The 16,688-nt window shown below is 51.5% G+C and overlaps 1 protein-coding gene across 1 annotated transcript; it reads left to right on the top strand.

Annotated features, from left to right (window-relative positions):
• Positions 1 to 617: 617 nt before the first annotated feature.
• On the top strand, positions 618 to 2,740 carry CEBPB (CCAAT enhancer binding protein beta). Its single transcript, XM_004370247.2, has one exon. It carries the CDS (start codon positions 1,088 to 1,090, stop codon positions 2,117 to 2,119), a length of 1,032 nt encoding a protein of 343 aa, XP_004370304.1. The 5' UTR covers positions 618 to 1,087; the 3' UTR covers positions 2,120 to 2,740.
• Positions 2,741 to 16,688: the final 13,948 nt, after the last annotated feature.

Genomic DNA, 16,688 nt, shown 5'->3' with positions numbered 1-16,688 from the left:
TGGGGACAATAATACAATAACGCTAATGACGACGGGCTTACATGGACCAAGGATCGACGTGAAGTGACTTGCCCAAGGTCACACAGTGTGGTAGAGCCCAGCACCCCCACCATACCCTCCCGGGTCCCAGGTCGGGGTGGGGTGGGTGGGGCGGGCGAAGACCCGGGAGTGGTCTAAGAGGGCGGGCAGGTGCGGTGGGCGGGCCTGGAGAGGAGCGCGGCCGGACCCACCCGAGGGTCCAGGTATCTGCAGTGCTTTTAAGACGGGAGTCGCCACAGGCGTGGAATCCCCTTCTTCAAAGACCTGGAGATGCAGGGCAAATTTAGGGGAGGGGCTATGCCCAGACAAGGGCTTTAGAGGTGCGGCCCGTGGAGAACTCGGGATCGGGATCTCTAGGGTCCCGCCTGGGGAGTGCCCTCTTTGTGGGGCGTCGGGGCTGGGCTCGGCCTGATCCTGAAACCACCACCTCCTCCAGCAGGGGGCGGGCCGCGGCCGTGTTTAGGGTGGGGAAGGCGATCTGGTCGCCCCCTCCCCGGATTCCCCCCCCTTCCAGAGCAGCCGCCAGCCCAGTGGGGGCGGTCCGGGGGCGGGGTCGCGCCTCCCCCTCTCACTCCCAATCCCGGGACTGCCGGGTGGGGCTGGGCAGGGGGCGTGAGGTTGCCCCCCGCGGCCGGGGGACCCTCGAGGGCGTGCTCCCTGGCCGGTTCTGGACAACTCGCCCGACCGCCGACCTCTCAGGGGTCTCGGGCGGCCATGGCCTCTGCGTCCCAGCGGCGGCGGCGGCGGGAGGGGCCCGGGCGGCTGCCAGGCGTGACGCAGCCGTTGCCATGGGCCGCCTTATAAATAACCGAGCTCGGGAGAAACTTTAGCGAGTCAGAGCCGCGCACGGGACCGGGAAGGGGACCCAACGGAGGGTCCAGTCGCCAGCCCCCGCACTAATAGCGGCCACTCCGGCAGCGGCGGCAGAAGCAATAGTGGCAACAGCAGCAGCAGCGACAGCGGCGACAGCTCGGAGCCAGGAGGCCGCGCCACCTGCGGGCCGGCCGGAGCGGGCAGCCCCAGGCCCCCTCCCCGGGCACCCGCGTTCATGCAACGCCTGGTGGCCTGGGACCCAGCATGTCTCCCCCTGCCGCCGCCGCCTGCCTTTAAATCCATGGAAGTGGCCAACTTCTACTACGAGGCGGACTGCTTGGCTGCTGCGTACGGCGGCAAGGCGGCCCCCGTGCCCCCCGCGGCCAGGCCCGGGCCGCGCCCCCCCGCCGGCGAGCTGGGGAGCATCGGCGACCACGAGCGCGCCATTGACTTCAGCCCGTACCTGGAGCCGCTGGGCGCACCGCAGGCCTCGGCGCAGGCTGCGGCCACGGACACCTTCGAGGCGGCTCCGCCCGCGCCCGCCCCCGCCCCCGCCTCCTCCGGGCAGCACCACGACTTCCTCTGCGACCTCTTCTCCGACGATTACGGGGGCAAGAACTGCAAGAAGGCGAGCGAGTACAGCTACGTGAGCCTGGGGCGCTTGGGGGCCTCCAAGGGCGCGCTGCACCCCGGCTGCTTCGCGCCCCTGCACCCGCCGCCCCCGCCGCCGCCGCCCGCCGAGCTCAAGGCGGAGCCGGGCTTCGAGCCCGCGGACTGCAAGCGGAAGGAGGAGGCCGGGGCGCCGGGCGGCGGCGCCGCAGGCATGGCGGCGGGCTTCCCGTACGCGCTGCGCGCCTACCTCGGCTACCAGGCTGTGCCGAGCGGCAGCAGCGGGAGCCTCTCCACGTCCTCGTCGTCCAGCCCGCCCGGCACGCCGAGCCCCGCAGATGCCAAGGCGCCCCCTCCCGCCTGCTACCCCGGGGCCGCGCCGGCGCCCTCGCAGGTCAAGAGCAAGGCCAAGAAGACGGTGGACAAGCACAGCGACGAGTACAAGATCCGGCGGGAGCGCAACAACATCGCTGTGCGCAAGAGTCGCGACAAAGCCAAGATGCGCAACCTGGAGACGCAGCATAAGGTCTTGGAGCTCACGGCCGAGAACGAGAGGCTGCAGAAGAAGGTGGAGCAGCTGTCGCGCGAGCTCAGCACCCTGCGGAACTTGTTCAAGCAGCTGCCCGAGCCCCTGCTCGCCTCCTCCGGCCACTGCTAGCGCGGCCCCCGCGCGCGTCCCCCTGCCGGCCGGCCTCCGCGCTGCTGGGCGCGCTGCGGCTGCCGAGACTCCCGAGAGCGCCCGCGCTCCCGCCCCCGCCCCTGGTGGCGCCGGCAAAACTTTGGCACTGGGGAGCTTGGCAGCGCGGGGACCCGTCGGTAATTTTAATATTTTATTATATCTATCTATCTATATTTTTGTCCAAACCAACCGCACATGCACCTGGGACGCCCGCCCGTGGTGTTATTTAAAGAAGAAACGTTAATGTGTACAGATGAATGATAAACTCTTCTGCCTCTACCCCGTCTCCCGGCGCCGGCGGGCGGGCCGGTTTCGAAGTTGATGCAATCGGTTTAAACATGGCTGGACGCGTGTGTACACGGGACTGACGCAACCCACGTGTAACTGTCAGCCGGGCCCTGAGTAATCGCTTAAAGATGTTCCTCCGGGGTTGTTGCTGTTGTTTTTGTTTTTTCGGTCTTTTTTTTTTTTTTTGTATTATAAAAAGTAATCTATTTCTATGAGAAAAGAGGCGTTTGTATATTTTGGGAATCTTCCGTTTTAAGCATTAAGTAAGAACACTTTTAATAAACTTTTTTTTTTGAGACTGGTTAAAAAAAAGCCTTTTGGGGGCAGTAGTTGGCTTTTGATTTTTTTCCTCTTTATTTTGGATTGCTTTGATTTTTGCTTTTCTGGTGTGGGGGGGTTGTGTTTGTGTGGGGGCTGCTAATATTATTTTTGGCTTTTTTGGCGGTTGGGTGGAGGTGTTGCAGCTGGGTTTTCTCTTACCCTGCTGCCCCCCAAGGTCTGCTTGGAGGTGGGACTGATGGGCCTGGGGGTGGAAAGTGCTGGGTCAGGCTTTTGGGGTGACTCAGCGCTCCTGGGAGCTGGGGATGGGTGGTGAGACCCTCACTTGGGGAGGGGCAAGGACCTCTGCTTGGTCCTCACCACCAGGCCTGGGTTTGGGAGGAGGCAGAGGTCTGTGACCCCCACACTGTGTTTGGGGACCACGCAGGCAGACCTGTGATTCCAAAGGAAGAAGGGGTGCAGGTCTTGGTCCTGCTTGGCCCAAGTCAGGGGCAGGCTCTTTTGCTAAGTGTAGTGGGATGGGCTATTTAAAAACACTTTGTGTATTTTTTTTTTTCAGAGGGGAGCTTGAAGAATCTGCCTGTCCCTGTCCAGGGGTGGGGGGAGAGGAGAAGGCGGGCCAAGTGGAGGGAGGTCCTGGAAGGGGGTTCTTGCATTTTTGCTCCTTTTCCTTGGGATAGATTTATCACGGGCCCTCTCGGCCCAGATGTGGATACTGAGTCCTGGCCTTACCTGCTTGGCAAGGTGGTTGAGTCCTGGTATGAACCTGGGGTTGCTGCCCCTGACTTTCTGGGACAGAAACTGCCCCTGGGAAGGCTCCTGCTTCCTTGCCCTCTGATACCCCTGCCCCTCCTGCCCCTCCTCACTGCCCCTCACCCCTGTTCCTGCCCTGGACCGAATTCCCGAGAGGCGAGGACCTAGATGGCGGGTTAGTGGATACATGTTGGGCGTCCCACGGTGCTTGGCATGCAGGAGGTGTTATATAAGCCTTTCCTCTTGTTATTATTTTTCACTGGGAGGCTCCTGGCATTTGGCATCCCAGTCCTGACTGCAGCAGCCGAGTGTGGCCAGTGCTTGCCAGGGGCCAGCCTCCGGTAAGCCCTTGACCAGCCCCATCTCATTGAAACGCAACCTTCGGGGAGGTGGGTACTATTATTAGGCCTGTGTTTACAGCCGTGGAGCAGGCTTTGGCTGTCAGGTCTCTGTGGGCAAGAGACTGGTTTAGGGTCCCCTGCCCTGAGGAATTTAGGAATGGGGGCATGGTAGGGGCTTCAAGGGTGGCTTGCCAAGGGTCTGGGGCAGCCTGGGATCTTAGGAGCAGCTGCTGATATGGCTTCCCTTTGGGGCCTGGGTGTCCTTTCCTGTGGGAGTCTGGGGTGGGGCAGGGGAACAGAGATGGTGACACTTGGTCCCACCATGATGGAGCTGAGGATCGGCCTCCCTGATGTCTCCCATGTGTGGTGTGAAGGCTGTGCTGATCAGTGGTCACATCGCCTCATTTCAGCCCCTGCTACTCTGTGGCCCTGAGCCCATCTCTTCCCGGTCCTGGGCTGCCCAGCCCCCCGCCCCAGCGGGCTCTGTCAGTGCCAGCGATAGCACTGCTGATGATAGCACGTCGACTCCGCTGTCCACGGCGTGCTGAAGGGCAAAGGCTGGGGGACTGGACCTAGGGAAGGAGGTGGTTCAGTCTTTCTGGGGTGGGCGGTCACAATTTAGAATTAAATCTCCCCCCACACGTCGTCAGTCCCGCACTCCCCTTTATCACTGAGGATTAGTTGGTGGCTGCTGTTCACCCATTTTGCAGGAGGAACAAAGGAGGCAAGAAGGGAGCCCCTGGCTGAGCAGGGACCCTCAGGCCCCTGCTGCCTCAGAGCTAGCACTGTGCCCAGTTCTACACACACACACACACGCGCACACACACGTTCATTTCACCAACATACGCACCTTATGGAAGGTGTTATGCTCATTTTCTAAAGAGGAAACAGGCCCACAGAAGTAGGGCTGTAAACTCGAGGTTCAGCAGGGGTGTGGCTGGTTACAAAGATCCATCCGACTCCCAAATCTCCCAGGGAAGTTTGGGACCAACAGCCAGATTTGTAATCCCACTTTCCAACCCCAAATCCTGGGCCCTTCCTGGAGGGCTCTTAGTTCTGCCCCAGGTTCAGGTTCCCTGAGCACCAAAATTAAGTGACTTGCCCACAGTTTCACAGTTTGGAAGCAACAGAAAGGGAATTTGAACCTGGGCCCATCGGACTGCCCCTGAAGAGGGCTGGGAGAAATTGTTCATTGACAGGTTGAGGGCTTAGGTGGTGGTCTCGGTGGTGTGGTGTGGGGGGCACTGGTGACACAGCTGTGCCCAAAGAATGTGGGGAGATACCACAGATGGAGAGACTTCCACCCCATAGCATGGATCCCTACACTGAGGGCGAAGGGCTTGCAGGGAGGAGGGATCAGCACATTCAAAGGTCTGGAAGCAAGAAAGACAGTGGGGTGGGGTGAGGGGTCACGAGGGGAGCCCAAGATGCCACGGAGGAGCCTCAAGGAGTAATAGTAATAAAAACCCTCTGCTGTCAAGCTGATTCTGGCTCATAGCACCCTATAGGGCAGAGCAGAACTGCCCTATAGGGTTTCCAAGGCTGTAGTCTTTACAAAAGCAGACTGCCACATCTTTCTCCTGTGGAGTGGCTGGTGGGTTCCAACCGCCAACCTTTTGGTTAGCAACGAAGTGCTTAACCACTGTGCCACCAGGACTCCATGATAATAATAGTGACTGTGAATCGAGTGATTACAACGTGCAAGGTACCACACCAAGCCCTCGGTTCAGATCCTTCTGTCTGCCAGAGAAAACCGGTTGTGTTAACCGCAGACCCATTTAGTGGATTTGACCACTGAGGCTAGTGAGGGAGATGGGACACCCGATGTCAATCAGCTAGAGGTGAGGACCCTAGAACTCCAACCATTGCTGGGGAGTTGACAAAACACATTTATGCTTCGTTATCTATAGGTTTGCTATGAGTCGGAATGAACTGATGGCAATGGGTTTGATTTTTTTGGTTTATCTTACACAGTCTTCCCCATGGCCTGGTGTGGAGGGGGGCCATTTATCCAGATTTTACCAAGGAGAAAAGTGGGTATAGGAAAATGAGAGCTGGAGCCTCCACCAAGTTGGGGCCTTGGGCTGAGGGTGGATTCATCAGTCGAATCAGCTTAACCGCCTTTTGGAAGTGACTGACACTTTCCTGCCGAGCAAACTGAGGCTCAGAGAGGGTAAGTGACCTGTCATAGGTTGCCCAGGTAAGACACGGCTGAAGTTGGAGTGGGAGAGAGAAGAGGGGCCAGAGAAAGGGGGGTGGAGGGGAGAAGCTTTCTCCGTCTAAATACCCAAAGAATGTATCCTCCCACCAGTCCCACACAGTCCTCTCTGAGACTGCGCTTTCCTCATCATGAGACATTTATTGAAAACCTACTGTGTGCCAAGCCCTATGCTGGGTGCTGGGGACAAGTGGTGACTGGGATGGAGAATGTTTGTACTCTTGTGGAGATGACAGTTTACAGAGAGAGACAGACACAGAGTATCCAGTAGCTAGAACAAAGTAATGACAGGTGGGGACAAGGGCTCTGAAGGAAGGAAAGTGGGGCAGGGAGGGGCAGGAGGTCCGGGAAGGCCTCTCCTCAGAGGTGGCGCTGAGCAGAGACCTGGGCCAGGCCAGGCGTGAGTGGGGATGAGCCGCCTCTATTGAGTGCTCAGTCTGGCTCAGGTGCTGTTGTGTGGGCTTTTATCCTCATATCAACTCAGTGACACGGGGTCTGTTTATCATCCCTCTTCCCCAGATGAGGAAACTGAAGCACAGGGAGGCGAAGCCACTTGCCCCAAGAGTTGGTGAGTGGCTGAGGTGAGAGTTGAACTCTCACCTCACATTTGAACCTGAGAGGCCTCCTCCTGCCTCCCCCATGGCCCCCTTCTCATTTGCTCTGCTTTCCTGCTGCCAACCCTCCCCTCCCACCGCCAAGTCCCTTTCAGCTTGGCTGACCTCCTGGGCGATCCAGATCCTGGAGGCTGGAGCTGGCAAAGGACCAAGTCCCAGCGGCTCCTCCTTGGGAGGTTTTTTGACACAGTGTTGGCCAGGGCCTTGCGCAGGGGAGTGAGGGAGGCCTGGTGCCGGCGCACCCCGGGGAGGCCAGGGTGGGCTGGGGAAGCCGGGGGTCCTCTGAGGCAGGGGGGCAGGGGGACCAGAAGCTGTGAGAGGGGACATCACTTGTCCAGAGAGCAGCAGAATTGGGATTTGAATCCAGGTCCGTCTGAACCCCAAGCTCAGCCACTTTCCTCTCTGCCTGAGTGCACTGTGGGGTGAAGAGACAGGCAAACCGCAACTGTACACCTTCTGAAGGGGCTGGAGAAAAGCCCTGAGCTCTGTCCCTCCCTCACTGGGTGACTTGGGCTTCCTCACCTGTGAACCAAGAGCAGTACCTGTTGCTTCCACTCAGGTATTCAACCACTATCCATCAAGCAACTCCTGTGGGCCCAAGATGGTCCCCGCCCTCCTGGAGCTGAACTTCTGGTGACTGAGACAGACGATGTGTTGTCATTGGGTGCCGTCAAGTTGATTCCAACTCAGGGACCCCGTGTGACAGAGCAGAACTGCCCCATAGGGTTTTCTAGGCTGTAATCTTTACAGGAGCAGACTGCCCGGTCTTTCTCCTGCGAAGCCGCTGGGTGGGCTCAAATTGCCACTTCTCAGTTAGCAGATGAGTGCTTAACCATAGCACCACCAGGGCTCCTTGATGGATGATGCACAAGCTAGCAAATTGACACACTAATTTCTGATCGTGATAGAGGCCTTGAAGAAAATGAAGTAGGGGTAAAGGGTAAAGGGTGGCAGGGAGGGGGTGCTGAGAGCGTTCCAGGTGGTGGAAACAGCAAGTGCAAAGGCCCTGAGACAGAGGTGGGCTTGGCATCCTGGGAAAGATTGAAAAGCCAGCGGGGCTGGAGTGGAGCAGGGCAGGGGGTGGAGGAGTCGGGGGAGAGGAGGTCGGAAGGGTGGGCAGGACCCCCATGCAGGGGCCGAGGGAGGCTGTTTTGAGATGAGCAAGAAGGTGTTCCTGCCAGGGCCTGGCACCCAGAAAGCCCTTGACAAGCTTGTTGAAGAAACAAAACAGGCCCCTTGGCTCTCAGGAGGAGGCAAAGTGCAGTGAGTGAAAGGCACAGACAGGCAGCCTGCCGGGCCCAGGAGGCCTGGTGGGCGAGGAGCCTCTGACCCAGGGCCTGGAGCCATGGGGAAGCTGTTCACCAGGCGGGAATGAGGGAAGGGGCATGCCAGGAGGTGGGTACAGGAGGAGCGAAGGCCTGGAACCAAGAGAGGGAGAGTTCTTTGGGAACAGTGACTGCAGGGGAGAGGGCACTGTGGAGGGAGAGAGGCCAGGCTGTAGAGAGCAGGGCCAGGCCTCCTTGTGGCCTGCAGTGTGGGGGTTAGGGGCAGGCGGGAGGCGGGACCCTCTGGAGGGTTGTTTTCTTTTTATTTGATTTTCCAAGCAATGCACGATTGCGGTAGGAGAGTTGGAAAATGCAGAATATAAGTAAAAGAAGAAAATAAAAAGCACCCATAATTCCACTATCCAGAAATAAACACCATTATCGCTTGCTGTGTGGCCTTGGGAAAGTCACTTTACCTCTCTGTGCCTCTGCTTCCTTGTTTGTAAAATGGGTAATAATAGTACCTGCCTCGTAGAGTTGATGTAAACATTAAATGAGTTCATTTGTGCAATGTATCTAGAGAGGCAGCAGCATGTAGTAAGTGCTCACTGGTATTAGCCATTATTATTACTGTTAAGAACATTATTAGCATCTTGATGTGCTCAGAGCCTGAATGCTAGCATTAGTTCTACTTCTGACTCCACCACTTCCTGGCTGTGCAATGTGGGGCAAGTGAATGCACTTCACAGAGTCTCAGTTTCTCCATTTGTAACAAAAAGACACTAAAACTCCTCACAGTGTTCTGTAGATTTGTTGGGTTAATTCACTCAGGGTAATTGCAGAGAGAACTCAGTACGTGGTAGCTGTTATTTCCTTTCAGAATTTTCATTCTACGTGCATTTACTTTTTTTCTCGTTACGGCTAAAGTTGTTTGTTTGATATTTACTATACCTTTCCTCCTTAGCAATGGGATTCTTCTATTGTTGGGACCAAGTGCCCTAATAAAAGGCTACACTTCCCAGCTTCTCTTGCAGCTAGGGATGGCAATTGAGATAGAAATGTAAGCTGCAGATGGGGCTTCCAGCAAAGATCTTTAAAAGAGGAGGCTGACTCAACTGTAAGGCATGTTCCTTTTTGCCCCCCCACCCCATCCTTGCTTCTTCCTACTTCCTGCCTGGAGCTCAGATGTAATGGCTGGAACTTCAGCAACCATTTTGGACCATGAGGCAAATATTGCATTTTGGAAGCCACATGCTGAAAGAGGTGAAACCAAAAGACAAAAGGCACTTGGGTTCTTGATGGAGGTGGAACCACATCAGCCCTTGCCTACCTGAACTTGTTTATGTGAGAGAAAAATAAACTTCTGCTTATTGAGGTCTCTGTCAGTTTGGGTTTCTGTTACCAGCAGCTGAATCTATTTCTAACTGATACACTTGCCCAAACAGAATCAACCGGTATGCGCTGTTTTGTGACCTGCATTTTAGTGATGCCTCGTGCTTCCTCGTCTGAGAATGTCCTATGGAATGTCCTTGGTTATCTAGTGCTGCTATAACAGAAATACCACAAGTGGATGGCTTTAACAAAAAGAAATTTATTCTCTCGCAGTCTAGGAGGCTATAAGACCAAACTCAGGGCGTTGGCTCCAGGGAAAGCCTTTCTCTCTCTGTTCGCTCTGGAGGAAGGTCCTTGTCATCAATCTTCCCGTGGTCTGGGAGCATCTCAGTGTGGGAACCTCAGGCCCAAAGGACATGCTCTGCTCCCGGCGCTGCTTTCTTGTTGGTATGAGGTCCCCCTGTCGCTCTGCTTGCTTCTTTCTTTTATATCTCAAAAGAGATTGATTTAAGACACTATCTGATCTTGTGGACCTCATCAGTATAACTGTCCCTAATCCTTATTACATCATAGTGAAAGGATTTACAACACGTAGGGAAATCACATCAGATTACAAAATGGTAGACAATCATACAATACTAGGAATCATGGCCAAGTTGACAGATATCTGGGGGGGGGGGTGGATTCAATCCATGACAGACACCATTGACCATGAACTGAAAAATGAGGGCCCTGCTCTTTTCTTAGGAAAAATATTTTCCTTCAGATGTAGTGGAAGGATTTCTTTTAATTCGTTTTAATTACAGAGGTGACACATGGAGATATGATGTCAGGAAAACATTCTGCCTGCCCTTCTCAGACATATTCCCTGTAACTCTGAAATCTCAGTGTGCATCAGGACAGGCTTGATGCAGGCCCTTGGATTGAGCAGAAACTCCTCTGCTGACCTGATGAGCTCCAAACCCTTCCCCTCAACCGCCATATGTGATCCACCAAGGGGACCCTCTGGAAACAGAGAGGGTCAGTCAGCCCCTGATAGAGCTCACAAAGCATGTCAGCAGCTGCACCAGGGCTAAAAGCCCCATGCCACCCTGAATAACCCTTGTGCCCCCACTACTGCTGTTACCATCTGCTCCACCAGGCCCTGCAGGCTGGCAGGGTTTGTAGGCACTTCTGCCAGCCTGCCTGGGCCAGCCCAGCTGGGCTGTCTGAGAGGTGAGTCTGTAGGCCAAGGAGCTGGGCTGGGTGAGCTTTTATATTTATAGCTGTCATCAGATCCCCACTTTGCAGGGATGGAGGTGGCCAGGGAGGAGGGAGGCTCCTCAGGGAGCTGGGTGGGTGAGGGTCAGCAGGCTGTGTAGGAGAACGAACTGGAGTGGAGGTTGGGCCACCTGGGCCACCTTATTCAAGCTAGGCCTCAGTCCTCTCATGACAAATGAGACTGGTCACATGCCTGCCCTGCTGACCCACTGGAGGGATGGTGAGGGTCAGGTGGAAATGGGGACTCTTTCCTTCCTTTGGAGTCCCTGGGTGGTGCAAACGTTAACACACTCAGCTGCTAACCAAAAAGTGGGAGGTTCAAGTCTACCCAGAGGCACCTTGGAAGAAAGGCCTGGCAATCTACTTCCAAAAAGTCTGCCATTGAAAACCCGATGGAGCACAGTTCTACTCTGACACACGTAGGGTCACCATGAGTGGGAATTGACTTGATGGCAAATGGTTGTTGCTGGTTTACTGTTTTTTCCTTCCTTTATTCTTGAAATTCAGGTAGAGCATTAGCTAAGCATGCTTCCTGGTTCTTAAGACACACTTGTCATTGGTCCTTGCAAGGGCTGCATTGTTTTACTTTCCCCCTCTCTCCCTGTTCCCCAGTCTATTCCAGCCACTTCTCACAGCCCCGACTCCAGTGTGGTTGCTCTCTGTCGGTATATACACATGCAGGCTCCCAGAACCATCACGTTATTTTACGTCTTTTTTCCATTAATGAAATATACACACACAGGGAAGTGCACACAGGGAAGGAATACAGCTCAGTGAATTTCCCTAGTGGACCCACACGTGTAATCAGCATCCAGAACAAGAAACAGACCATCCCAGCACCCTAAATGCCCTTTGTGCCCCCCTCCCCACCCAAGGGCAATCATTATCCCAATTATAACAGTGTACATTGATTGCAGGGCTTCAGACTGGTTCTTCCCAGTTCAATCATGACCAAGGAAGCAAAATCGAAACAGGCCCGAATTTTTAAAATGTGGGTGAACCGGAACGCTAACCGGAACGCGTTACAGGTCGAACGGGGAAACCTACGGGAAAAATTACTTTTAGAAACTTAATCTCCGTCTTAGAGAAAAAGGGCAATGTGCGGATTGCTTAGCAACCAAATCTCTTGACCCGTCCAGTCGGAAACAGCGCTGCCCAGCTCAAAGATGGCGGTCGACCACGCCACTTTGAATGTGTGTCAGTCTCCACAGTTCTGCCAATAATCCTGTCTCACGCATCCGGCTCCTGAACATGCTCCCTACGCCTCTTCCGAGTCTCCCATTCCAGGGCTTCCACCCGTAACTTCACCTACTTTAGTTATCGTTCCGGTTAACTCACAGTTTAAAAATTTCAGTCTGTTGCAATTTCACTTCGTTGGCCATGACTGAACTGGTTCAAACCAGTTCGAAGCCCTGGTTAATTGTGCCCATTTCTGCACTTTATGTAAATAGAATCTCACTGTATGCATTCTTTCGTGTCTGACTTCTTTTATTCAACGTTGTAACTGTGAGATTCATCCAAACAGTAGAATGTATCAGTTCCTTTTTATTACCAGGTACAAGTCCATTGCATGGATATACCACAATTTATTTACCCGTTTTACTGCTGATGGATATGTGGGTTATATCCAGTTCTTTGACTCTTTTGGGCTGCCATGAACATTCTATGGTACGTGTCTTTTGGTGAACATATGTTCATATTTCAGTTGGGCTTATACCTAGGGGTGCCTTGCTCAGTTATAGTAAATGCTATGAGTATATGTTTTCATTCATGTTACTGGTACTCAAGCCCAGATCTCATTCTGTTTCTCACTTTTTTCGATGAACTCTATAGTACCCCCCCCAACTTTTTATTTGGAAACAATTTCAAATTTATAGAAAAGTTGTAAATACAGTACAGAGAACTTTTTTTTTCCCGAATTATCTGAGAATAATTGCTGACCTGTTGTGCTCTAATACTTTGATATGTATTTCCTAGGAACAAGGACATTTTCCTACAAAACCACAACACGATCATCAAAATCAGAGAATTAACACGATATATTACCATCTACTCCTGAAACCCATTCAAGTTTCACCAGTTGCCCTAATAATGTCCCTTATAGTAAAAAGGATCCAGTTTGGAATTGTATGTTGCAGCTAGTTGCCACATCTCCTTAGTCTCCTTTAATCTGGGAAAGTTTCTCAGGCTTTCCGTGATTTTCATGACCTTGACACTTTTGAGGCTTGCAGGCGAGCTATTTTGTAGCATGTCCTTCACTTTGGGCTTGCCTGATGCCCCCTCATGGTTAGATTCAGGTCATACATCTTTGACAGGTGGTACTGTGTCTTCTTGCATCCCATCAGGTGGCACAGGTTGTCATTTGTCCCATTGCTGGTGATGTTCACGTTGATCACTTGATTGAGAAGGTATCTGCTGGGTTTTTCCACCATAAAGTTACCTTTTCCCCTTTGTAATTATTGAGTATTTTGTGGGGAGGTACTTTAAAGCTACGTAAATATGCTGTTCCTCATTAAACTTTCGATTATTCATTTATTTTGATCAGTATGCACTAATAACCAGTATTAGTAACCACCAAAACAATGAGTATCTTAAATAATTTTTTTATTCAATGGGTTGTAATTCAGTATTATTATTATTCATCTGAATGCTCAAATTGTCCCAGACTTGGGCAGTGGGAGCCCCTTCATGCTGGCTTCTGTGCCCTTTTGACATGCCCCCATCATTCTTTGAACACTTCCTTACTTTCTGGCACAATGAGGTATTCCAGGCTCATTTAGCACTTTCTCTGCCCCAGCCTTGGAATCATCATTTCTCCAAGGAGCCCTGGCTCCTTTTAGTGGAGAATGATAGTTAGAAACCAAGATCTTGGCACAAGGTATGCTCATTTCTACCAGGGGGTCACTACCCCCAGCACATTCAGTGAACAGAGCTAAGGGCTGTATATAAGTATACACATAGACACATACATTTACATCGATCTCTGCCTCTCTAGCTAACTACAAATTTACACTGATAACTCCAATTCCAATCCAGCACCACAGAGTTCATTCTTATTTTCTCTTTCATATTTATAACTCTCATTTTGACAGTGAGAAAACCAGCCCCCGTTAAGCTTAATATATTCACTTATTTGACCGATCCCTTGTATGTAATCAATTTCCTGTTGCTACCCCCATTGGACACCCTCCACACTCTGCTTAGGCTCTGACCCCCAGGCCATGCCCCCCGTCTGGTGCATGACCTCACTCAACCACCATGGTTCAACTCCCCCATGACCTCTACGTGTTTTTCTTTTTAATATTTTATTTAGTTTGAATACATAATATATGTGCATTGTTCAAAATTCAAAGAGTATGGAAGGATTTATAATGAAAAGTCAGTCTCCCTCCAACTCCCACCCTCAGACTCCCAGTTCCGTTTCCCAGAGGTCAGCACAGTTCCCAGAATCTCTTGCTCTTTTCAAATGGTCTATGAGCAGAGGCACACACACCCATACACAAAATTTACACAAATGGTAGCACACATTCCACACTGGTGTGTACTTTGCTTTTCCTCACTTGACACTGCATCTTGGAGGGTGTTCATACTGGTACTGTAGAGCTGCCCCATTCTTTTTAATGATCACATAATATTCCATCATATGGAAGTACCACAATTATTTTATCTGTCCCCTTTGGATGGACATGTAGGTTGCTTCCAATCTTTTTCTATTTCAAACAATGCTGCAATGGACAACTGTGTTGAATAGGTCACATTTTGCCTGTGTGCAGCATACATTCCTGGAGGACTATTTTTGCTTTTTTGTTTTTAATAGAATTTTCATAGTTTCAGGTTTACAGAAAAATTGTGCGGAAAATACAGAGAGTTACCATATGCCCCCTCCCCGTGAATGTCATTTCTCCCATTAATATCTTACAAGACTGTGTTTAAAGATGTCTGCACGTTGCTCTCGTTCACTGCTTTGTCCTCTGATGCATAACATCCCTCTGTATGTATCTCCTGCACTTTAACTACTCCCCATTCAAGTCCCCACAGCCACAAACACCGTTGTGATGAACATCGTTGATATATTTGTGTTGCAGGTTGGGTTTCAGACACTGAGATGGAGTTTACGGTGCAAGACACTTGTGAAAGGAAAGTGGGGGGAAGCAGGACTAGGCAGAGTGAGAGGGGGAACTTGATGCAGGTTTGCAAAGCCTTGGCCAGACTGGCAGGGCTCTGGAGGGAGAATCTTCTGTCAGGGTGCCTGTGCTGGGCCAAATGGTCAGGCCTTTACACCCTGCCTTGCTCGGCCACAGTGGTGGCTGCCCTGGGAAGGTCATGGCTCAGGCAAGGTGGCACCTGGCAGCTGAGGCTGACTCTGCAGGAGGCGTCTGCTGACCACACTCTCTGCAGCTGGGCAGCTGGTCCTTCCGTAAAGGGGATCTGGGAGGAACATCTTCCTGTCTACCAGCCTCCTAATGGACATCTTGGAGTTTTTCTGGGCTATATACCCAGGAGGAGCCCTGGTAGTGCAGTGGTTAAGCGCTCGGCTGCTAACTGAAAGGTCATCCGTTTGAACCCACCAGTCGCTCTGCTGGAGAAAGATGTGGCAGTCTGCTTCTGTAAAGATAACAGCCTTGGAAACCCTATGGGGCAGTTCTCCTCTGTCGTTTAGGGTCACCGTGAGTCAGAATCCACTCAACAGTAACAGGTTTGGTTTCTTGGTTAAATACCCAGGAGTAGGGTCACAGGGTCTTAATTTCACCAATAGAATCAGATCACTAGGGACTCAGTTTTCCCGCAGGGTCAGTGCCTTCCACATTTGAAGTGGTGGGATTGTATTGGAGGGGTGCACTGAGGCAGACTTCCTGAGGGCCTTGCCAAATGTCAGACCAGAAATCAAACAAACAAAAGACACAAAGACCTTTATGAGGACAGTTGAAGAAAGCTGAATAAGGCATGTGGATTCGATAGTAGCACTGTATCAATGACCAAAACCACAACCAGATCAGTTGTTGTTGAGTTGATTCTGACTCATGGTGACTCCATGTGTTGCAGAGTAGAACTGCGTTCCGTAGAGTTTTCATGGCTGTGAACTTTTGGAAGCAGATTGCCAGACCTTTCTTCTGAGGTGCCTCTGGGTGGATCTGAACCACCAACCTTTTGGTTAGTAGTTGAGCGCTTTACCGTTTCACCACCCAAATTGATAATTGCCCTGTGTGTGTGTAATGGAGGGTTAGGAGGTACACATGGGAGGGTTAAGGGTAAAGAAACATCTACAACTGATTCTCAAGTGGCTCAGGACAAAAGGAAAACTATAAACAGAAAGTAAGAAAGTGTGGCAAAATGTAAACAATCTGAGTGAAGGATATTCTGGAGTTCCTTGTAACTCTACTTGTCATTTTTCTGTAAGTTTGAAATTACACCAAAATAAATTAAAGACAAAACAAAACATCTGACCTTCAGTATACCCAAGAGAAGCTAAAGACCTGTATGCATATCCATAACAGCTTTATTTATCATAGCTCCAAACTGGAAACAACCCAAATGTCTTTCAACAAGGGATCAGATCAACAAAGGTTGGTACATCCATACAATGGAATACTACTCAACATTAAAAAGGAGTAAACTATTGATTCATGCACGATATGGATGAATCTTAAAAACTTTATGCTGGTTCCTCCGATACGAAGTCCAAAAACAGGCAAAACGAATCTAGAAGCCAGGGTAGTGGTTTCTTCTGTGGAGTAGAGGAATTATTGTCTGGGAAGGGGCACGAGGGAACCTTCTAGGCTGCTGCAGAAGTTCTCTGTCTTAACTGGAGTGGTGGCCACATGGATTTATACGTATATAAAAATCCATAGGGCTGTGCATTTCACGTAAGTTCCCTTTATGCATTTTATTGTACCTGTTGCCATCAAGTTGATCCTGACTCATGGCAACCCGATGTGTGTCAGAGTAGAACTGTGCTCCATAGAGTTCTCTTGGCTGTGATCTTTATGGAAACAGATTGCCAGGACTTTCTTCTGCAGCACCACTGGGTGGGTTGGAACCACCAACCTTTAGGTTAGTTGTTGTTGGGTGCTATTGAATAGTTTCCTTTTCTCATCTTTTTTTTTTTTCATTTTATTTATTTTTTATTTTATTGTTGTACTTTAAGTGAAAGTTTACAATTCAAGTTAGTCTCTCATATAAAAATTTATACATACATTG

This window comes from Trichechus manatus, unplaced genomic scaffold (genome assembly GCF_000243295.1).
Source record: "Trichechus manatus latirostris isolate Lorelei unplaced genomic scaffold, TriManLat1.0 scaffold00008, whole genome shotgun sequence".
Classification (NCBI taxonomy): Eukaryota; Metazoa; Chordata; class Mammalia; order Sirenia; family Trichechidae; genus Trichechus; species Trichechus manatus.
Note: the sequence above shows the minus strand (reverse complement) of the source record. Positions and strands in the feature narration are given on the sequence as shown.

Excerpts from the sequence above, each read along its gene's own strand:
- CEBPB (XM_004370247.2), top strand. The coding sequence starts at position 1,088 with ATGCAACGCCTGGTGGCCTGGGACCCAGCATGTCTCCCCCTGCCGCCG.